Here is a 25,844-nt window from a genome sequence, read left to right on the forward strand (position 1 = left end):
TTTTAGCCGCAAAGGGAGTTCCTATGGGAAATTGCATTGTCTATATTTACAGAATTGCAACCTACAAGTCGCAGCGGTTTGCTGTGTTCTGCCTCAGCTTTAGTGACATCAACATTTTTTTCAAGTGGTTAGGACACTTGAAGAGGAACCACTCATGTTGAGACAATGATATTTGGGGTGCTGTTGGATTAGAATTAGCTATTACATTTCTATGGATATTATATAGCTCCATCCCCTCATTCATATATAGTTTGTAGAATGAACACATCTCAATATAGGCACTATACTATCAAAATTACACACTGCTGTGTCAACATAAATAAGAAGATGTGGTATGAGTGCCAATGAGACAACTCTCCATCCAAGTCACAATGTGTAAAAAGTAAACAATTATAGGTCAAAGTACGGCCTTCAACACAGAGCCTTGGCTCACACAGAACAGCAAGCTATAAAGGGCCCCAAAATGACTATATAGCTAGTGTAAAACAATTCAAGCAGGAAAATCAATTTATTTTTAGAATTGAATAATCCTAAAATATCGTTTCAAGGAAAGATTAAAACTAGATATCTCTTGTCTGAATGATGGTTTTACAAAAACTCCCCATACATATTTTCCTGCAACAGATTTAAAATATCTTACAGAAGATGAATATTTTAAAGTCAAGTTTATGTGAAATGAAAAAGACTTTTGATAATTATTTTTGTACATATTAGTTATTTAACGACATAATATTTTAAATCATTTACTATTTTATTTATGCATGATTTCACCATTTGGTTGAGTCCACTTTATTTCCTTAATGTATAAATGCTTTGTTTTTATATTTAGTTGACCAACTTTTATGTTTGCCTTGCAGAAAGTGGTACCCCTAGCCCAAAATTGAGGTACATGTTTTATGTTTATTTTATGTCTACTTATTTATGCACTTCAAAATTGAACTACCAGTAAATGTACACTTATTTGATAGTGTATTGAGGTTTGAAATCAATGCATTTGAAGAGGACCAACAAAGCACTATTTTTTTACATGCTTATCAAGATATAAAGACACGATTTGAATATACAACAACATTATGAGAATCTGTCCACATTTTTTGTTTTGGTTTTAGGTGCACTTAAAATGTCTCTTGAGACCCTCTTCCCCAATGGTAAAAAATTTATAAAAGCATTTACACTACTTTAGCTATTTATAATGCTATAGTAAGTATCTAGAATGAAAAACATATGTTTGAAAAGATTTTATAACACTTTTTCTCAGCCATGGCATTTGACCCCTACCATAGAAAATTGAACCACCTATCCTGATAGGTCAAAATTTAAATTTATGAAAGCATTTAACTAGTTACAATTCTGTAATTAGTTATTAAAAAGAAAAACATATGTTTGAAAAGATTGTATAACACTTTTTCTTAGCCAGGTTATATTCACCCCTACTATGGAAAATTGAATGCCCCATCAGATGTCAGAATTTCTATTTATGCTATCATTTTAACTACTAAACCATTATTTTGGGTTCCAATTAGTATCTTGAATAAATAAACCAGGAGTATGTTTAATTTTCCATACAGGAGGGTTAAATTTTCACGGGGTTTTAAATATTATATGACTCTTTAATATATTTTAGATTTACCATTCAAATGACCTATTTTAAATTTACCATTTAAATGACCTATCAACTAATCCTCTTCAGCTTTCGATATCAACCTCTAAACACATATTAAAACTATATCAGTGTATTGCTTCACTTTTCAGCTCACCTGGCCTAAAATTCAATATTCTTTTGCCTTCACTTGGCGTCCTTCGTCCTTCATTGTCCAACGTCATAAACGTAAAAAATACTTCTAAATAGAAAATTTGTTGGATCATTTTCTGGGCTAATTTTGATTAACAATAAAACTGAGGGTATATGGATATGAAAACCGAAAAATAGTAAGATAAGGTAGCAGGGATTAATTGGACAAATAAACCAGTTAAAGCATTAGGAATATATTTTGGTCATAACAGAGAATAATGTGAAAAATTAAACTGGGAGAATAAAATTGAGAAAATGAAAAAAATTATTTCATTTGTGCAGGCAACGTTATTGAATTTCAATTGGGAAAATACTTATTATAAAAACTTTAGTTTTAAATGTTATAAGTACATCTGGGATGGTTAACCAGATAAGGTTAAAAGGTATAACTCCACTAACATGACTAATTCGGGCCCGGTCAGAAAGCACATACCAGAAAGTAGTACTTATTTAACGCAAAATAGTTCCTGTACACATGGGTGTGGCTTTCAAAATATGTAGAAAATTTTGGTAATTTTGATATCAAATGAAACTGAATGACTGGTGATCATTGTAGAACACTTTTTGACTCATAATTTTGAATAATAAAAAAATTGCTTGAAATTTAAAAAAGCAGGGTACATTTTGCCTGTTTGTCAGATCTGAAGTATGTGTTTTGGTACATCAGAAGTTTGGGGAACCAGTTCTCTCTTATATGCAATTAAAGGTATGTTGATTTTTTCAGCACTAGACACCATAAGGTGTTGCTTTGACATGCAAGGATTGTCACTTTATTTGAACTTAAGACAAAAGAGCTGTGCCTGCTTGAAATTGAGGAATTTAACATAGAAAGCAATGGGACTATGAATTAGTGGTGTACTTCCAAAAGAAATACTATAATTTAGTCATATGAAGAGGGAAGATTACTAACGATTGATATACAAAGTTATATATATAAATATATAATTCAACATTAGTAATATGGGTATGCAGTGGAATTTTACAGGATACATCAAGAGGAGCTTGGACTCTCAATGTAACAATGTAACAAGCATATTTGATGAATAAATATATAAGTTTTAAAAACATTCTCTGAAAATACTTAGCTAAATATTACCAAACTTTACCTAAATGTTCCTAAGGGTATCTTGTTCTAAAAGTGTATCCAGGGATTTGATACATTGACAAACATTGCCACTGTTGCTAAAAATTGAACAAAGGGGTAAAATGTAGTTTTTATACGCCTGTTTACGAGACGTATTATTTTATACCTATGTCCGTCCGTTCATCCGTTTGACGTCCATCGTCAATTTGTCGGACAGTAACTCAAAAACGCTTTCATTAATTTTCATGAAACTTTGGTGAATTGTTTATATCTATTGACTTGAGCTCCCTTTCAATTTTTATAAATTTTAGATTTTACGTCTTGGAGTATTGGGACTTAATTCATAAAAAAGGGGGGATTTTCTAGTATTTCTGGCAATAACTCAGAAACACTTTTAGCAGTTATCATGAAACTTTGATGACCTCTATATATCTATTGAAATAAGTTCCGTTTTGTTTTTTTATATAAATTTCTGATATGACATTGCAGAGTTATGGAACTTTATTAGTTGAAAAATTGTCGAAAATTGTCCAGTTTGCGACGGGCGTATCATGCCCTCATGGCGCAGCTCTTTATTGGCTTATATCTCAAAAACTAAATCAGTGAGAGCAAATCTGATTGTGTTAAAAATGATCAGCAGGTGATGGTCTATCACCTACAAAATTTAAGAAAAATTGGACAATCTATTTTGAAGTTGTTGTCAATTTTAAGAAAATACTATTTTTTTTGGCTTATATCTCAAAAACTTTTATTTGGCATCAGCATATTACTTCTTTATTGTTGGCATTAATAAAAAATATTCTATGATACAGACAATTGTATTTACCCTGTTAAAAATGAATTTCCTCTATTGAAAGGATTTTTCATTATGTAGGTTACATATTTTTATTTTATAAAATTGTCATAGTTTACACTTATCAATTGATGATAAGGGGAATAGCAAGTTTTTTATCTTCTGAGATGCAAATCATTGCTCGGGATGATGGGGAGGCAATAGTCTTGTTGGACTATTTTATTGATATGCCTTAGTAATAGTTTAGTAGAGTTGATACATGTATAAAAGCATATAATGTATGAGTAGGCAATTTTTATCCTTGTGTAATTATATGCGAATATGCGATTAACTTTATTAATAACCAGGGATTCTTGTGTATGTATGTAATTGCTGGTAAGGTCAATTAAAATTAATTGCTAGATTTTCATCCTGCCCTCCCCAAATATTTGTATGCCGCGCCGTAGCGGAGGGGGCATTACGTTTACCCTTGTCCGTCTGTACTTCCCTCTGTACGTCCGTACGTCCCAAAATTGGTTTCTGTTCTCTAACTTTAGTTTGCCTCAACTAAATGTTATGAATCTTATACACAATGCTTATTACCACAAAACACAGATCAAGTTTGAATTTGGGTGGCGTCACTTTTACCATTCTAGAGTTATGCCCCTTTACAAATTGAAAAAAATGCTGAATTTTTCGTTTCCGTTCTCTAACTTAAGTTTGCCTCAACCAAATGTTATGAAACTTATACACAATGTTTATTACCACAAAACACAGATCTATCACTATCACTTAAATATGCTTTGAATAATTTTCATGAAACTTTGTTGATAGGTATATATATATTGACATAAGTTCCCTTTTGATTTTAAAAAATTCTGATTTTACATTTTGGAGTATTGGGACTTTATTCATAAAAACGGTGGTGATTTTCCAGTTTTCCAACAAAAAAATCATAAACGCTTTGAGCAGTTTTCATGAAACTTTGGTGATTTCTTTATATCTCTTAAGATAAGCTATCTTTTTATGCCCCCACCGTAGAGGTGGGGGTATTAACTTTTTCCCTTGTCCGTCTGTACGTACGTCCGTACGTCCCAAAATTGGTTTCCGTTCTCTAACTTGAGTTTGCCTTAATCAAATGTTATGAAACTTATACACAATGCTTATTACCACAAAACACAGATCAAGTTTGAATTTGGGTGGCGTCACTTTTACCATTCTAGAGTTATGCCCCTTTACAAATTGAAAAAAATGCTGAATTTTTCGTTTCCGTTCTCTAACTTAAGTTTGCCTCAACCAAATGTTATGAAACTTATACACAATGTTTATTACCACAAAACACAGATCTATCACTATCACTTAAATATGCTTTGAATAATTTTCATGAAACTTTGTTGATAGGTATATATATATTGACATAAGTTCCCTTTTGATTTTAAAAAATTCTGATTTTACATTTTGGAGTATTGGGACTTTATTCATAAAAACGGTGGTGATTTTCCAGTTTTCCAACAAAAAAATCATAAACGCTTTGAGCAGTTTTCATGAAACTTTGGTGATTTCTTTATATCTCTTAAGATAAGCTATCTTTTTATGCCCCCACCGTAGAGGTGGGGGTATTAACTTTTTCCCTTGTCCGTCTGTACGTACGTCCGTACGTCCCAAAATTGGTTTCCGTTCTCTAACTTGAGTTTGCCTTAATCAAATGTTATGAAACTTATACACAGTGCTTTTTACTACAAAACACAGATCAAGTGTGAATTGTGGTGGCGTCACTTTAACCGTTCTAGAGTTATGCCCCTTTATAAATGGAAAAAATGAAAAAATTTTAGTTTCCGTTCTCTTACTTAAGTTTGCCTCAACCAAATGTTATGAAACTTATACACAATGCTTATTTCCACAAAACACAGATCAAGTTTGAATTTTGGTGGTGTCACTTTAACTGTTCTAGAGTTATGCCCCTTTATAAATGGAAAAATTGCAAAATTTTTATTTTCTTCTAAATATCAAGTAATTTTTGAAATTGGAGTTATCTTCCTTTGTCCATGATTATAGTTGAAACAACTACAATCAATGCTTTATACAATGCAATGTTTAATTTTGACTTCCACTGATAAAACACAGATCAAGTTGAATTTGGGTAGTGTCACTTTAACCATTATTGAGTTATGCCCCTTTATATATCGAAAGATTGCAAAATTTTTAGTTTCCATTATGTAACTTAAGTTTGCCCCAACCAAACATTATGATACCTATACACAATATTCATTACCACAAACCTAAGATCAAGTACAAATTTTTTGTTTCCGTTTCATAACTTTAGTTTGCCTCAACCAAATGTTATGAAACTTATACACAATGCTTATTATTACATAATACAGATTAAGTACGAAATTTGGTGGCGACACTTGTACCATTCTTGAGTTATGCCCCTTTATATATCGAAAGATCGCAAAATTTTTAGTTTCCATTATGTAACTTAAGTTTGCCCCAACCAAACATTATGAAACCTATACACAATATTCATTACCACAAAACTAAGATCAAGTACAAATTTTTTGTTTCCGTTTCATAACTTTAGTTTGCCTCAACCAAATGTTATGAAACTTATACACAATGCTTATTACTACATAATACAGATTAAGTACGAAATTTGGTGGCGACACTTGTACCATTCTTGAGTATTGTCCCTTTATAAACATAAAAATTGTTGAATTTTTCGTTTCCGTTCTCTAACTTTAGTTTGTCTCAACCAAATGTTATAAAACTTATACACAACCGTTCTAGAGTTGTGCGTGTTTACAAATAGAAAAATTGCTGAATTTTAGTTTCTGTTCTCTACTTAAGTTAGCCTCAACTAAATGTTATGAGACTTGCACACAATGCTTATTACCACAAAACTCAGATCAAGTTCAAATTTTGGTAGCGTCACTTTTACTGTTCTTCAGTTATGTCCCTTTATAACTATATGATATGCAAGCGGGGGAATCATCTGTGTCCACATGTGGACACTATCCACATTTATTTTTATATAAGTTTCTGATATGACATTGCGGAGTAATGGAACTTTATTTGTTGAAAAATCGACGAAAACTGTCAATTTATAACACTTTGGACAGTTATAGTACTTTATTCGTTCAAAAATCAAGGCCACAAACTTAGTTTAACTTGAAATAGCCTTAATAATGCCAAATTATTCATGTTTTGTGCCAATGGGTACCACTGTGTGTGTATGTCTTTTTTTTAGGGGATGGGGCGAGTGTATTTGAGCAGTGCTCACAGTATTTCTAGTTGATCATATGAATTCATTTAAATTATAAAGACGAGCAAAAAGGGTGATGGGCGTATAATGTGCTCATTGCGCAGCTCTTTATTGAGTATCTTAACCAGAATAATTAAGTTGAACTACGATAGCTAAGTTACATTGCAACTTGAAATATTAGGGAAATGATTAATTAGCAGTGTCAAAGAACACAAACCGCGGTACATCACCAATTTAATGACAAGAAAACCATGGATTCTTTATTATACAATCCTGTGCCATGAAATTTTTACCACAAACCCCCGTGAATGATATACAAAGCCCAACAATTATGGCACACATTGGTATGGAAAACAAGTTATATTACAAACATGTGCGATGTATTACACTTTTTTGGCCTGTATACAAAATTGGCCAGCGTATATAACTAGATTAACTTCCAAATTATCCTTTTATGTTGTTAAATACCCAAGATCATTTAGCCCCAGCGACACAATAAAGTCATCAAACAACTTCCTCTATTGGTTCAGTTCAAGTTTTAGGCAGTTGATGGATCTTGCATAAGAATCTTCAAACTGCCATCAACCCTAGTATTTTCAACACCGTGTGCCGTGATACTTGTTCTTTGAGCATCATTCATGGGGTTTATCAATCTGATCGTGATCGTTATCACTGCAAATTAGCTGGCAGGGCCCATGGTGTTAAAAAAAAATTGACGCAAGTAGTCTTGACGAGAGCATCCTTCCACATTTTTGCTGCTGATTGAAAATTGGTTTCTAAAGCAATTAGAATAATGTTTGCCAATCAGATATATTATTTACATTCAGAATTCAGAAATAGTTGAAAAAGTATGCAGAATTCTATATATAAGCTATTATTACTCTAACACACGAAGAACACACTGCAAAATGGTTTCAGAGGAAATACAAATTAAAAATAAAATCGTCCCACCCACCACAACTTTTTTCTAAAAGATGGATGAAAATCTACTAAGTAATTTTAGTTGGCCTAACTAAAAATATTATTGCTATGCACAAAAGTATTCACAGATGTCAGGAAGTTGACAACAGACCCATACCATACATTTGTTATGTTGAGTTCTCTAGATATGTTAATTTTCTTTTAGATTGTTCATGTCTTTTTATACGACCACAAAATTTTTGCGGTCGTATAATGTTATTACGTTGTCAGCGTGGTCGTCGTTGTCTGAAGACATTTGGTTTCCAGACAATAACTTTAGTTAAAGTGTATGGATCTCTATGATATTGTAGCACAAGGTTCCATACCAAAAAAGGAAGGTTGGGATTGATTTTGGGGGTTATCGTCCCAGCTGTTTAGGAATTACAGACCAAAAACAAGCATTTTTTTTTTTCCGGACCATAACTTGTGTATTAGTGTATGGATCTCTATGAAATTTTACCACAAGGTTCCATACCTCAAAAGAAAGCTGGGATTGCCTTTGGGGGTCATGGCCAAAACTGTTTAGGAAATAGGGGCCAAAAAAATGGCTAAAACTAGGATTTTCTGGTTTCCGGACAATAACTTGTGTTTAAATTGATGGATATCTGTTAAATTGACCACAAGGTTTCATACCAAAAAATGAAGGATGGGATTGATTTTTGGGGTTATGGCCCATAATGTTAAGAAAAAGGGACCGATAAAACTTTGTATAAATTGCTTATTTCTTGACCAATTTCAATGGAGTTTAATTCAAAGTCTTGAATTCTTGGGGTTCTTTAATATAATGTGTATTTAGATTTTGGACTTCGGGCCCTGTTTTTGAATTGGTCCACATTGAGGTCCAAAGGGTCCAAAAATTGAATCATTTGGGTTCTTTGATATGCTGAATCTAACTGTGTATTTAGATTGTTTGATTTTTGGCCCCATTATCAAATTGGTTCACATTGAGGTCCAAAGGGTCAAAAATTAAATTCTTTGGGTTCTTTGATATGCTGAATCTAACCATGTATTTAGATTTTGGATATTGGACTATAAAGGGTAAATGTCCAATTTCAAATTTTTCAGTTCTTAGACCACATTCATTCAGTGTCAGAAACATATGCTTTGTCAATTAGTCAATCACACACAAACCAAATTCAGAGATGTATTGCACAATTAATAGAAATTGAAAGTAGATTCATAATTAAAAATAGATACAGTATCATATTCTAATTTTAGAAGTAACGTATAAATCTAGTTTGAAAGGAGTATGCCTGATAAGACCCCTTTTCGGCCCTAAAATAAAGGGTTTTTACAATGTAGTTAAAAATGCCACGTTGAGCTATTTATTGGAAAGTAGAATACTTTTGTTACATAAATATGGGCGATTTTTGAAAATACAACGGACATGCATCAGGTACTAGCATCATTATTTCATGCAAAAATACTGAAATCTTCAGCATTTGTGCTAATTTTATGACGGTTTTTGTCTAAAATGGAAGTGGCCGCACTTGAGTTCAGTCTTAATATTTGAATATACACGTTAAAAGGCTTGTATAGTCAGCGGTTTTATTCTCCAAAATTGAACCTGCCTGTATTTAATGATTATACATAACATATATAAATGTTGAGACTGAACACGAATGCGGCCACTTCCATTTTAAACGAAAACCATCTGAAAATTGGCGTTTAATGGCATATTTGATAGATTTTTCATATTTAAGCTTGAATTTGAGCGTCTTTAATGACCAAATCAGTTCAAATCTTTAACATAAACTAATTGAATCGACTGAAGTGGACACTTGGGTGTTTAAAAAATGTCAAAAACTTTTCATCAGATGTACTTCGAATTTTAGGCCAAAATAAGCCCTTACCGGACCTTTTCCTTTACTGTTCATTATTAGATTTTTTGAAAAATAAAGGTAAGTTTTATAAATTTGTTGAAGACATTGTATTAATGCATGTTAATGATGATGATTTTTTTGGAAATTGTTTTTTGGGGTAAATTGACTGAGGAACTTCGTAGTACATTTGTTTGTTATTCTGTATAAACTAATTTGGAGAATGCTATATATAAATTATTTTTTTCATGAAGCGAACCCCTTTAAAACTAAGCTAATTTTGTCCAGCAATAAATTAATGAATTAAATTCTTGGTGCACTTGGATATGCTGAATGTAGTTTTTTTTAGATTTTGGATATTGAACATAATAGGTAAAAAGTATAATTTCAATTTTTTCAGTTTTTTGACCCCATTCATTCTGAGTCAGAAACCTATGCTGTGTCAAACATTTAATCACAATCCAAATTCAGAGCTGTGTCAAGCTTGAATGTAGTGTCCATACTTGCCCCAACTGTTCTTTGTTTGACCTCTGCCGTCGTATCAAGCTGCGGCCAGCGGAACATTTTATTCAAGTAATATATTAATTTGAATTCAGACTTTCAGGATAAAGAGGGTTATCTGACATACCGTATATTGATTTTCAGTTATTCTACCTCTCAGTGTATTTTCTAACCATGCGAAATAGTTCAAGCTACACGAATAGTCAATGGCCTCATTTTTGTCAAATGAAAAAATATGAATAATAAAAGTTAAGAAATATGATTGCACAATTATAAATGTGATATTGTCTTTGAAACTGTTTACTGTCAAATAGTCTTTTAAATGAGTTTTTAGGCAGTTAAACTGCCTTATGCTAGCACTCTAGATTTGTTTTTTAACTTATCTAGCAGGCTGATAGGTTATGTATAACTAATTGGACACTTTTTTCATGCTTTTAGTTATGTATAGAATAACCTTAAATGATCGTCGAACAACCCAAAATTAATGACGTTGCACATTGGAAATAGTGCTCAATGGGAAGCCTTACATTGTTTTTTTATCTTCTGTGCTTTTGATAACGATGTTAAAGAACAATTGTATGAAATATTTCATCGCCGAAATTTTCTATATACAAGTCGTTTACATTTGCAAAATGACAAAATGTGCATGAATATCGTTTTGGCGTTAATTTTAAACTAGTAGACGAAAAGTAGATTTTAATGATTTATTACACACGTTTAGCTGTGATACTATATTTAATTGCAACTTTATTTACATGTATGATCAGCATCGTACCTATTAAAGCGTCGTTTAAACGTAGCAATCATGCATTGATCACTCCAATAAAGCTTTCATTCCTTTCAATTATATTATTCTGTTTTATTAATTAACTGGCCCTGTCAAATGAAGATGTTATCGTTGGACGACAAACGGTTTAATGGCTTCTAAGGTCAAGATTTTGGTCACGTGATAAAAGGTAAGAGTTAACCGGTTTATTTTGTAAACGTGTATGTATTTTTTTTTCTTTTTACATCGTATTGTCTTATTTTTACTAAAATATTCCACGACTTTTATACGTCAAACAAAAACCTGTATAGGGCCCCATTACTAATTTGCATATATATATATACGGAATCTATCGAATAATGAAACAACTATTAATATTTTACAAACGGGTCATTGAAAAATTTATTTATAGATCGATAACATTCTATTTTATATTTCCTTTTGTCGTGGAGACAAAGGAAGCGTATATGGTTAAATTAGGTGTACTTTGCTATTTTGCATAGCGGCCATATTGCCTTATTATGACGACAGCCATTACAATAGGATTATACATGCCCCTAAAATAAAAATGCAAATATGGAAATTCCTATTTCGAATAAAAAATTTGTTCGCATTTAGGGGAATTGTACATGTTTTTTACCTTCTGCTCGTATACAAATAAACATTGTCTACTTTGAAAACTTTCGGCCTTTTTCAGTTTGAAATTCGGAAGCGTGGCCGTAGTATAATTAAGTCTCCCAAACGAAGTTTGGGAAGACTTATTGTTTTTGCTCAGTTCTTATTATTATTATTATTCTTCTTCCTCTTCCTCTTCCTCTTCCGCCGCTTTTAAATTTGAACTTGTCCGCACCCGTTCTCCAAAACCGCTTGTCAGATTAACTTAGGGTTTCACAATATGTTAGACTAACATGTCTAGTGGTGCAATCAGGGTTTTGTTTGTGCAATGGGGTTTATAAAGGGATACTTTGAGGGGCAAAAAGAAAAGAGGGTTTTACTATAGAACCCTATGGGATTTTATTTTTTTAAATTTTCAAATGATAATAAATTGAAAACCGTTTGTGATAGACACAATCTTTTTAATTGAAAATGTTCTAAATGATAAAACCCATTAAATGAAATACAGGGTTAGTCCCCAGGGGTCACCCCCACCCCCTACCATTTAAGAAAGTTCTAATACTTTGTAAGTGGTCAAGATCCCCACCCCTAAACCATATATATTCTGGTTTGTCATGCTAAGATGGTTTGAATGATATACAGGGTTAGTCCCCAGGGGTCATCCCAACCCCCTGCCATTGGAGAAAGTTCTAATATCTTGTAAATGGTCGAGATCCCCACCCCTAAACCATATATATTCTGGTTTGTCATGCTAAGATGGTTTGAATGATATACAGGGTTAGTCCCCAGGGGTCACCCAGACCCCCCTGCCATTTGAGAAAGTTCTAATATCTTGAAAATGGTCGAGATCCCCACCCCTAAACCATATATATTCTGGTTTGTCATGATAAAGCACATCAAATGAAATACAGGGTTAGTCCCCAGGGGTCACCCCACCCCCTGCCATTTAAGAAAGTTCTAATACCTTGTAAGTGGTCAAGATCCCCACCCCTAAACCATATTTATTCAGGTTTGACTTGCTAAGATGGTTTGAATGATATTCAGGGTTAGTCCCCAGGGGTCATCCCTACCCCCTGTCATTTGAGAAAGTTCTAATATCTTGTAAATGGTCGAGATCCCCACCCCTAAACCATATATATTCTGGTTTGTCATGATAAAGCACATCAAATGAAATACAAGGTTAGTCCCCAGGGGTCACCCCCACCCCCTGCCATTTAAGAAAGTTCTAATATCTTGTAAGTGGTCAAGATCCCCACCCCTAAACCATATATATTCTGGTTTGTCATGCTAAGATGGTTTGAATGATATACAGGGTTAGTCCCCAGGGGTCATCCCGACCCCCTGCCATTTGAGAAAGTTCTAATATCTTGTAAATGGTCGAGATCCCCACCCCTAAACCATATATATTCTGGTTTGTCATGATAAAGCACATCAAATGAAATACAGGGTTAGTCCCCAGGGGTCATCCCGACCCCCTGCCATTTGAGAAAGTTCTAATATCTTGTAAATGGTCGAGATCCCAACCCCTAAACCATATATATTCCTATTTGTCATATCCCGAACATTTGAATGACGTATACAGTCAGTCCCCAGGTGTTCCCCCCACCCCCAATGTTCTTATATCTTGTAAATAGTTGAGATCCCCACCCCTAAACCATATATATTCCTGTTTGTCATGTAACGAACATTTGAATGACGTATAGGGTCAGTCCCCAGGGGTTCCCCCACCCCCAATGTTCTAGTATCTTGTAAATGGTCGAGATCCCCACCCCTAAACCATATATATTCTGGTTTGTCATGCCAAGATGATTTGAATGATATACAAGGTTAGTCCCCAGGCATCACTAATGCATATAACTTTACTGGACCAAACCAATTTTCACTGGACTTTGCCCAATGTCAGGCGACCCTGGGAATTACGAATTATGGGAGCTTCGTTTGGGAGACTTCGTAACAGCATCCTGTTACAATCATTTCTTGTTGCTATTAAAAATAACGAAAAATTGTAAAAAAGCAAGATTCAAGATAGAAACAAAGATACAAGAAGAGATTGTCCATGATTTGTTTGCATATAGGGAATACCTTGCAGGTTGAATTTTCAGGTTAAATATCTTTTATCTTACCTGCTTTCTTAAGTTTTCGGCCAAATTCTTTAAAAAAACAGGATTTCATCCTTTCCATTTCGTAAATAGTCGAATGATAAGCATTTGCTTTAGAACTACACAACACATTGGTAAATATCCGCCAAAGGAAGTTTTGAAAGACACGTTAGTTTAAGATCCAAGACGGATAATGACTGGATTATCCGCAAAATTTGATATAATTTAAATTTTAAATCTATAACTAAGGAAAGTAATTTAATCAAAAGGGCCAAAGTCATGTGGTGCAAAGCATATGAATAAAGTATCTAGGATTTTGCCATATAGCCTGTAAAAAACACACAAACAGACCGAACGTTGTTTATAATCTTAATTGAAAGAATTAAAACAATATTACATGAGACAAATATATTTTATTAAATTTAACAAGAGACATATTTCTCTGATTTAACACTGTTCCATATCGATCGTAACTCTCCATCCTTTTGGGTTTACTGTTCATCCAATTGTGTTTGACCCGTAATTTCATTTTTCGGATATCAACTGCATACCGATTTCGCGAAAAAAAAAATGGCAATGTAACTAACCTAAATTCACTGTACTGCTGCCAAGAAAGAATGGTTACTCCTAAAAACTTTAAGAATAGGGAAGTGAATTTTTATGCCCCCGCCGTAGCGGAGGGGGCATTACGTTTTACCCTTGTCCGTCTGTACGTCCGTCCGTACATCCCAAAATTGGATTCCGTTCTCTAACTTTAGTTTGCCTCAACCAAATGTTATGAAAGTTATACACAATGATGATTACCACCAAACACTGATTAATTTTGAATTTTGGTGGCGTCACTTTTACCGTTCTAGAGTTATGCTCCTTTACAAATGGAAAAATTGCTGAAATTTTCGTTTCGGTTCTCTAACTTTAGTTTGCCTTAATCAAATGTTTTGAAACTTATACAAAATGCTCATTACCACAAAACATGGATCTAGTTTGAATTTTGGTGGCGTCACTTTAACCGTTCTAGAGTTATGCCCCTTTACAAATGGAAAAATTGCTGAATTTTTCGTTTCCGTTCTCTAACTTTAGTTTGCCTCAACTAAATGTTATGAAACTTATACAGAATGCTCATTACCACAAAACACAGATCAAATTTTGGTGGCGTCACTTTATCCGTTCTAGAGTTATGCTCCTTTATAAATGAAAAAATTACAAACTTTTTAGTTTCCGTTCTCTAATTTAAGTTTGCCTCAACAAAATGTTATGACACTAATACACAATGATTATTACCACAAAACACAGATCAAGTCTGAATTTTGGTGGCGTCACTTAAACCGTTCTAGAGTTATGCCCCTTTATAAATGGAAAAATTACAAAATTTTTAGTTTCCATTCTCTAACTTAAGTTTGCCTCAACCAAATGTTATGAAACTTATACACAATGCTTATTACCACAAAACACAGATCAAGTTTGAATTTTTATGGCGTCACTTTAACTGTTCTAGAGTTATGCCCTTTATAAATGGAAAAATTGCAAAATTTTTATTTTCTTCTAAATATCAGGTAATTTTTAAAATTGGGGTTATCATCCTTTATCCATGATTATAGTTGAATCAACTACACTCAATGCTTTATACATTGCAATATTTCATTTTGACTTCCACTTATGAAACACAGATCACGTTGAATTTGGGTATTGTCACTTTAACCATTATTGAGTTATGCCCCTTTATAAATCGAAAGATTGCAAAATTTTTAGTTTCCATTCCGTAACTTAAGTTTGCCCCAACCAAACATTATGAAACCTATACACAATATTCATTACCACAAAACTAAGATCAAGTACTAATTTTTTGTTTCCGTTTTCTAACTTTAGTTTGCCTCAACCAAATGTTATGAAACTTATACACAATGCTTATTACTACATAATACAGATTAAGTATGAAATTTGGTGGCGATACTTTTACCATTCTTGAGTTATGTCCATTTATAAACATAAAAATTGCTGAATTTTTTGTTTCCGTTCTCTTAACTTTAGTTTGTCTCAACCAAATGTTATAAAACTTATGCACAACTGTTCTAGGGTTATGCGTGTTTACAAATAGAAAAATTGCTGAATTTTTAGTTTCTGTTCTCTACTTAAGTTAGCCTCAACCAAATGTTATGAGACTTACACACAATGCTTATTACCACAAAACTCAGATCAAGTTCAAATTTGGGTAGCGTCACTTTTACCGTTCTTCAGTTTTGTCCCTTTATAACTATATGATATGCAAGCGGGGGCATCATCTGTTTATTTTTTTTATTGATACCATTGCTTAATGTTTCATCACTGTAAAAAAAATTGAAAGATAGAAATATGATTAAAACAAGCTGGGCTGTGCATGATTATCAATTTATTTACTTATAATGACTCTCTCTGAATTTGATTTAAATAATTTTTATAAATATTTGATTTAAAGTACTTTATTTTATATAATTCTTTTTACTTAAATATGTCTTTTTTTTCATATAAAAATTTTGTTTGTGTGAAACCCTCCTAAATTTGAAGATAACTGTATATTTATTAAAGGGAGATAACTCAAAATACTCTACAAATCAAAGGGAGATAACAAAAATCTTTTTTAGACAAATCATAACAAATAAACTGACATTCTTTTTACTTGTCATGAATCTCTCTACTATATCAATTAATTAATTGTCTTTAGAATACAACTATTTTCATAATGTAAATAATGAAAATGCCATACTGTAAATGAAATTTTGTTGTACAAAAATGACTTTACAGGTATCTATGCCAAAGTGTCATCTTATTGTTGAATGTGTTTATGATTGTATAAATTATGATAGTGTATTTGTTTTTTATGTTACAAATGATCTGCTTAAGTTTGAAATGTTGTTTTGTTTTATATGATAATGGATAATATAGTAACAGTGTTGTCTATGAATGTAAGGGGTCTTTTTTTCTTATTCAAAAAAGAGAACAGATGTTTTTGATTGGGCAAAGGGCAAAAATGCTTCAGTTATTTGCTTTCAAGAAACCCATAGTAATAAAGATATTGAAAAAAAATTGGAAGAGGAATGGGGAAATACATGTTTTTTCAGTCATCATAGTGACAAAAGTGCCGGTGTCAGTATTATGTTTAAAAAAGGTTTTGATTTTGAAGTGCATAATTCTATTATTGATATAGCTGGTCGTTATATTATTTTAGCTATATCCTTGTCAAGTTAACGCATTACTTTTGTTTGTTTTTATGGATTTAATACTGATGAACCTTCATTTTTTAATGATAAACATAAGAAAATGGCATCATTTTCAAATACTAGCTTGTTGTTATGTGGGGACTTGAATGTTGTACAAGATACAAACATAGACACTTACAATATTATTCATAATAGAAACCCAAATTCACGAAAAAGGATTAAAGAAATAGTAGAAAGTCTTGAATTATTGGATCCTTGGCGGACTTGCTATCCAAATGAAAGAAAATATACATGGCGTCAATGCTCACCCATAAAACAAAGTCGGCTTGATATTTTTCTAGTCACAGAGGATCTGTTTTCACTCATGAAAAATACTTACATTATTCCTGGGTATAAGACAGATCATTCTGCTATAACTTTTACCTTCTCTGCCAGTTTAGCAAAGCGGGGAAAGGGATATTGGAAATTTAACTCCCAACTGTTACGAGATTTAGACTATATCAAAAAAGTTAAAACATGTATAAATCAGAATATTTCAGAATATTATGAATCAGGCAACATAGATGATCCGTTAAATGTTAAACTCTCATGCAACGATCAAGTATTTTTTGAGTTGTTAAAAATGAAAATAAGATTTTTGTCTATTGGTTATAGTATTCAAAAAGCGAGAGAGGAAAAAACTGCAACACTTTTACTTGAAAATCACATTCAAAATTTGGAAAATTGTATGAACATATCCCCAGATGGTCAAATTCATGCAGCTTTAAACCAGAAAAAATTAGAATTAGAAAACATAAGGGAAAGAAAAATTGAAGGTGTTTTATTAAGATCCCACGCTAACTGGCACGAGAATGGGGAAAAGTGTTCAGAGTTCTTTTGTAAATTGGAGAAGAAAAATTTTATTAAAAAAAACAATAACTGAGCTCATAGACGAAAAAGGAAAACATATATCAGAGCAATCTAGAGTTTTGCAAGAAGAAATGATTTTTTTAAAAACATTATACTCAAGTAAAAATCTGGAATGTAAAGATGAATCCTTTTTCAAGCACAATGTTAAACTCACAGAAGAACAGAAGGATTTGTGTGAGGGTAATATTTCTTTTAAAGAATGTGCAGAATCATTAAAATCTATGACGAATGGAAAGAGTCCAGGCTCAGATGGGTTTACTGTAGATCTTTACAAAGTCTTTTGGAGAGGTATTGGACCTTTTCTTTTTAGATCATTATATGTTGGCTATGAAAAGGGGGAATTTTCTAAATTTCAGTATCAAAGTGTCATTACATGTATTCCAAAAGAAGATAAAGATAGACGTCATTTAGCTAATTGGCGCCCAATTAGCCTTATGCATACTGACACCAAGATTGCTTCTGCTGTCATTGCTAATAGAATAAAACCTATTTTACCATCTATTATCAGTGACTGTCAGAAAGGCTTTATAAAGGATAGATTTATGGGTGAGAATACGCGTCCATTGTATGATTTGATGTACTATTTAGAAAAACATAATAAAACTGGTCTTTTACTACTAGTAGACTTTGAAAAGGCTTTTGACTCTATCGAATGTTTTTTTTTGGAAAAAAAAGGCATTGAAGAGTTTCAATTTTGGACCATCTATATGCAGATGGTTTAAAGTATTTTATTTGAAAGCATCAAGTTGTGTTATAAATAATGGTCATCTTTCAAGCTTCTTTGAATTGGAGAGAAGTTGTAGACAAGGAGACCCCCTCTCCCCTTACCTTTTTATTATAGGTGTTGAGTTACTTTCTATAAAAATAAGGTAAAACCCCAAAATAAAGGGAATATTTGTTCATGAATATGAATCCCTTTTGAGTCGATATGCTGACGATACTTTCCTTATTTTAGATGGAAGTGAAACATCATTGAGGGAGACTTTAAATTGTTTTGATTCTTTCCAAAAAGTATCTGGGTTAAAAATCAATTCTTCTAAAACTAAAGCTGTGTGGGTTGGGAACAAAAAGTATTCAGATCTGATTCTCTGTCCTGAATTAAAACTTCAGTGGTGCTATTCAAACTTTAAACTTTTGGGAATTTATTTCTCTTTATATCTTGACAGTATGTCAGAAATTAACTTCTGCAAAAAGATAAGTGAAGTGTCAGGCATTCTTAAGAGTTGGCAACATAGAAAATTAACCCTCATTGGAAAGATTACTGTTATCAAGACTTTGGCACTTCCAAAATTAATTCACCTGTTGACTGCACTACCCAACTTGCCAGAGTCAAAATTAAATGAATTGAATACTTTATTCTTTCAATTCATATGGAGTTGAAAAACCTGATCGCATCAGACGAAGTACTTTAATTGGAGATATTCCACAAGGAGGTTTAAATATAATAATATACATTATTTTGATAAATACCTTAAGATTGGCTGGATAAAGCGATTTTCATCCAATTTATATGTTAATTGGCAATCATTGTTATTGAAAAGCCTTGAACATTATGGTGGAGAAAGAGTATTGCATTTTCAAAAGGAGAAACTCAGAGAAATCTCTGATAGTCTGAGCAATCCTTTTTGGAAGGATGTATTTTTTAGCTTTCATGTAGCAAAGCCTACTACCAATATTTCTGTTCAAGATATTTTGTCATTAGATATTTTAAATTTCGCATCTCTAGTAGATTTTTCGTACTTTATTTAGTGGCAGAGAAGGGGAGTGCAGTCTTTGTTTGACCTTGTTAACATAGAAACTAAGGATTTTTGTAATTTTGATCAGATGGGACCAAGACTTCAAACAAATAATTTCTTGAAGTATTGTGGTCTCATTGCAAAAATTCCAAAGTATATGAGAGAACATATTAAAGAAAACATTGCTCATGTAAATTTTGAAACTTTTAACTAAATTGATAATTTTTTGGAAAGATTATTGTGTAACAAAAAGGCCAAGTCTGTATACAAAGATCTTGTTGACAGAAATGTGCAACTGCCAACGGAAAAGTTCTTACAATGGGAGGAATTATTAGGTATGGAAATAGCAGATTGGTCAGAATATTATATATTTTTAAGAAAATCATGTAAAGACACTTATTAAAGAACTTTTCAATACAAATTTTTACATAGAATAATTGCAACTAATACTTTCTTGTATAAAGTTAAACTTAAAGATTCAGAATAATTGCAACTAATACTTTCTTGTATAAAGTTAAACTTAAAGATTCAAAGCTTTGTACTTTTTGTAAGGTTTCTGATGAAACCATGGAGCATTTATTCTATGAATGTCCAATAACACATTTTATATGGCAATCTTTTTCACAAAAATTGAAACAATATTTTGTGAACTTTACATTATCTATGAAACACATTTTTCTTGGCCTTCAAAATGAGAGTTTACTGTTGAATTTGATGATTATTATTGCAAAGAACTATATATACAAATGTAAATTGTATGAAAAGAAACCGAGTATTATAGGGCTAATAGCAAAAATAAGAAAATATCAGGAAAATGAACACTATATAGCAAAGAAAAATGGTACCACACCTTTTTTCAAAAATTCTGGGCCCCAGTAGATAACATTTTTACTGATTAGTAACAATTACTTTTGATTCAAATCATATAAAATAAAAAATAAAAGTTTCAGTTTATAAAGAGCAGATCTTTACAAAGATAACATTTTTCTTTCCAATACACAAGTTGATATATGTTATGTTAACGCAAGTGCAAGAGCGTGTGTATGTGTGTGTGATTGTTCTTTTCCATTTTTAACCGGATTTTCGAAGGAAATATCGGTTATTGATTTGGGGATGTACGGCGGGCGGGCGGGTGGGCGGACGGGCTGCTGCCAAACAGTATCTCTTCAATAACATGAATACGCTGTGATGATTTTTTTTCAAATTAAGATATGTTGTTTCTTGTGACTAAATGAAGGTCTAGTTCAATTTTCACTATTTTAGTATTTATCCTTTTTGAGTAATCGCCATTTTTAATATCCAAAAGTGGCATTTTTATACGACCGCAAAAAAATTTTTGTGGTCGTATATTGGTATGACGTTGGCGTCGTCGTCGTCGTCGTCGTCTGGCGTGGTCCGGCGTCGTCCGAAGACACATTGGTTTTCGCACTCTAACTTTAGTTTAAGTGAATGGATCTCTATGAAATTTTACCACAAGGTTCAATACCACAAAAGGAAGGTTGGGATTGATTTTGGGGGTTATGGTACCAACAGTAAAGGAATTAGGGGCCAAAAATAAGCATTTTTGTAACTTCCAGACATAACTTGTGTGTTAGTGTATGGATCTCTATGACATTGTACCACAAGGTTCCATATCACAAACGGAATGCTGGGATTGATTTTGGGGGTAATTGCCTCAAAATATTAGGAATTCGGGGCCAAATAATGGACAAAAAACAAGCATTTTTCTAGTTTCATGACAATAACTTGTGTGTAAGTGTATGGATCTTTCTGAAATTGTACTACAAGGTTCCATATCACAAAGGGAAAGCTGGAATTGAGTTTGGGGGTAATTGCCAAAACGTTTAGGAATTGGGGGCCAAAAAGGGGCCAAAAATAAGCATTTTTCTAGTTTCCAGACAATAACTTGTGTTCAAGTGTATGGATCTCTCTGAAATTGTACTTCAAGGTACCATACCACAAAGGGAAGGCTGGGATTGATGATGGGGGTAATTGCCCTCAATATTTTAGGAACTAGGGGCCAAAAAAGGGCAAAAAACAAGCATTTTTCTAGTTTCAGGACAATAACTTGTGTGTAAGTGTATGGATCTTTCTGAAATTGTACTACAAGGTTCCATATCACAAAGGGAAAGCTGGGTTTGAGTTTGGGGGTAATTGCCTTAGACGTTTAGGAATTTGGACCCAAAAAGGGGAAAAAAACACATTTTTCTAGTTTCCAGACAATAACTTGTGTTCAAGTGTATGGATCTCTCTGAAATTGTACTGCAAAGTGCCATACCACAAAGGGAAGGCTGGGATTGAGTTTAGGGGTGATGAATCATAAGGGGGTTCAAAAAATTTCTGGGGGGGGGATTTTTTTTTTCATTTTTTTTCTTTTTTTCATTCTTTTTTTTTTTTTAAATTTTCCATTTTAAGTTGGTTATTTCTGATTTATATTTAAAAGCAAATAATAATGATATGGTAGGAGATACACACCAAACAGGATGTGTAAATTATTGTGCAATAGCAAGAAATTTTCAATTGCACAGTATTGCACAATAGCAAGAAATCTTCAATTGCACAGTATTGCGCAATAGCAAGAAATATCCAATAGCACAATATTGCGCAATAGCAAGAAATTGTCAATTGTACAGTATTGCGCAATAGCAAGAAATATTTAATTGCACAGTATTGTGCAAAAGAAGATACTTCGTATAAATTGCTTATTTCTTGACCAATTTCAATGGGGTTTTATTCTTGAATTCTTGGGGTTCTTTAATATGCTGAATCTAATCGTGTATTAAGTTTTTGGATTTTGGGCCCCGTTTTTAAATTGGTCCACATTGAGGTTCAAAGGGTCCAAAATTAAACTTTGTTTGATTTCATCAAAAATTGAATTATTGGGGTTCTTTGATATGCCGAATCTAACCGTGTATTTAGATTCTTAATTTTTGGTTCCGTTTTCAAATTGGTCTACATTAAGGTCCAAAGGGTCCTAAATTAAACTTAGTTTGATTTTAACAAAAATTGAATTCTTAGGGTTCTTTGATATGCTGAATCTAAATATGTATTTAGATTTTTGATTATGGGCCCAGTTTTCAAGTTGGTCCAAATCGGGGTCCAAAATTAAACTTTGTTTGCTTTCAACAAAAATTGAATACATGGGGTTCTTTGATATGCTGAATCTAACCATGTATTTAGATTTTTGATTTTTGGGCCCCGTTATCGACTTTGTCCACATTGAGGTCAAAAGGGTCCAAAATTAAACTTTGTTTGATTTCATCAAAAATTGAATTCTTGGGGTTCTTTGATATGCTGAATCTAACCATGTATTTAGATTTTGGATATTGGACCATAATAGGTGAATGTCCAATTTAAAATTTTTAAGTTCTTAGACCACATTCATTCTGTGTCAGAAACCTATGCTGTGTCAAATATTTAATCACAATCCAAATGCAAAGCTGTATCAAGCTTGAATGTTGTGTCCATACTTGCCCCAACTGTTCAGGGTTCGACCTCTGCGGTCGTATCAAGCTGCGCCCTGCGGAGCATTTTATTAAATATTTTTCTCTTGTTATCATATCATGACTAAGCGTAGTAAATGTCTTATCTCAAAATTAAAATTGGAGTGACAGATTTATTTGAAAATTTTCTATTTCCTAAGTGGTGATGATTATAAGCTATATTATTAGACATTTTTAAGTTAATTACATTATTAATTATTATATATGTAATGTTAGAGTACTATGTTAAACCATAGTTCTGTTCAAAATAATAACCCTTCAGATTTGCAAGTATGATTTTTGAATATATAATTAGATCTGGGAAATATCTTAGCATATGATAATCATTTGAGTGACAGATTTATTTGAAAATTTTCTGTTTCCTGATAAGATCTGTAGGACTGTATCTATAAAGTTTGAAATTTACTAGAAGGACTGTATAAATGAAGTTTGAAATTTACTGCTCATTATTAGACATTTTGTAGATAATTAAGTCTCCCTAAACCATATATATTCTTATCCCCCCCTTCAATTTGAGAATGTGCTTTTATCTTGTAAACGGTCGATATCCCCACCCCTAAACCATATATATTCTTGCATGGGACAATAAAACAAATCAAATGAAATAAAAGACGAGTCCCCTGGGGTCACCCCACCCCCTTCTGTTTGAGAACTTGTAAACGGTCGAGATCCCCACCCCTAAACCATATGTATTCTTGTATGGGACAATACAACAAATGAAATGAAATTAAAGGCGAGTCCCCTGGGGTCACCCCAACCCCCTTCTTTTTGAAAACTTGTAAACGGTCGAGATCCCCACACAAAAACCATAAATATTCTCCTATGGGACAATAAAACAAATCAAATGAAATATTGGTGCAGTTCCCGGGTTCACCCCCACCCCCCTTCTTTTTGAAAACTTGTAAACGGTTAAGATTTCGAACCTGTAACCATATATATTCTTGTATGGGACAATACAACAAATCAAATGAAATTAAAGACGAGTCTCCTGGGGTCACCCCAACCCCCTATTTGAGAACTTGTAAACAGTCGAGATCCCCACCCCTAAACCATATATATTCTCGTATGGGACAATAAAACAAATCAAATGAAATATAGGGGAAGTCCAGGGGGTCACCCCCACCCCCTTCTTTTTGAAAACTAGTAAACGGTCAAGATCCCCATCACGAAACCATATATATTCTTGTATGGGACAATAAAACAAATCAAATGAAATAAAAGGCGAGTCCCTTGGGGTCACCCCCACCCCCTCCTGTTTGAGAACTTGTAAACGGTCGAGATCCCCACCCCTAAACCATATATATTCTTGTATGGGTCAAATGAAATATAGGGGAAGTCCATGGGGGTAACCCCCACCCCCTTCTTTTTGATAACTTGTAAACGGTCAAGATCCCCACCCCGAAACCATATATGTTCTTGTATGGGACAATAAAACAAATCAAATGAAATATAGGGGACGTCCACGGGGGTAACCCTCACCCCCCTTCTTTTTGAAAACTTGTAAATGGTCAAGATCCCCACCTCGAAACCATATATATTCTTGTATGGGACAATAAAACAAATCAAATGAAGTAAAAAGCGAGTCTCCTGGAGTCACCCCCACCCCCTCCTGTTTGAGAACTTGTAAACGGTTGAGATCCCCACCCCTAAACCATTTATATTCTTGTATGGGACAATAAAACAAATCAAATGAAATTAGGGGAATTCTCCTGAGGTAACCCCCACCCCCCTTGTTTTTGATATCTTGTAAACGGTCGAGATCCCCACCCTAAACCATTTATATTCTTGTATGGGACAATAAAACAAATCAAATGAAATATAAGACGAGTCCCCTTGGGTCACCCCCACCCCCCTGCTGTTTAAGAACTTGTAAACGGTAGAGCTTTTCATTATTAATAAGATAATACCACATTGAGGTCCAAAGGGTCCTAAATTAACATTTTGTTTAATTTCATCAAAAATTGAAATCTTTGGTTCTTTTATATGCTGATTCTAACAATATTTGAGTGTTAAATCATATCTAATTTTAGAGAACTTAGTCATCACTGGTTGTTGTTATTATATTATTGATTATAATTTGAAAAGTTGCATCATATCTTAGTTTAGAGAACTATTTATCCAGTTTGAGTTATTTCCATTTGCACAGAAAATATTATGGATAAAATTAACCTGTGTTTCATTTCAACATAAATTAAATATATATATAGGGTTCTTTCATATGCTGATTCTAAACTTTATTTAGATATTAGATTTTTAGGCCCAGTTTTCAAGTTGGTCCAAATCAGGGTCCAAAATTAAACTTTGTTTGATTCAACAAAAATTGAATTTATGGGGTTCTTTGAAATGCTGAATCTAACCATGTATTGAGAGATTTCGGATTGTGGACTCCTTTATCAAATTGGTCCACATTGAGGTCCAAAGGGTCCTAGATTAAACTTTTGTCTGATTTCATTAAAAATTGAATTCTTTGGGTTCTTTGATATGCTGATTCTAATATGTACTTAGATTTTGGATATTGGACCATAATAGGTATTTAAATGTCCAATTTCAAATATATCAGTTCTTTGACTACATTCATTTTGTGTCACAAACCTATGATGTGTCAAATATTCAATCACAATCCAAATTCAGAGCTGTTTTAAGTTTAAATGTAGTGTCCATACTTGCTCAACTGTTCAGGGTTCAACCTCTGCAGGAAAATCCGGTTTGCTGTCTCTCTGACAGCCTCTTGTTACTGTATTAAATTAATAAGATGTCACATAAAATTATTAAAGTGGTTGCATTGAAATACCCTGATTTCCCAGTAAAATAAAAACCAATCATTTCACATG

The 25,844-nt window shown here is 33.0% G+C and overlaps 1 protein-coding gene across 1 annotated transcript in view; it reads left to right on the forward strand.

The window, feature by feature from the left end:
* Positions 1-25,844, forward strand: part of LOC127701675 (uncharacterized) — a 150,061-nt gene that overhangs the window by 35,939 nt on the left and 88,278 nt on the right. Inside the window, exon 4 of the mRNA XM_052205672.1 lies at positions 858-885. Within this exon, the coding sequence (XP_052061632.1) occupies positions 858-885 (28 nt within the window). The remainder of the gene's footprint in view (positions 1-857; positions 886-25,844) is intronic.

The sequence above is a fragment of the Mytilus californianus genome, unplaced genomic scaffold (assembly GCF_021869535.1).
Source record: "Mytilus californianus isolate M0D057914Y unplaced genomic scaffold, xbMytCali1.0.p SCAF_5, whole genome shotgun sequence".
Classification (NCBI taxonomy): domain Eukaryota; kingdom Metazoa; phylum Mollusca; class Bivalvia; order Mytilida; family Mytilidae; genus Mytilus; species Mytilus californianus.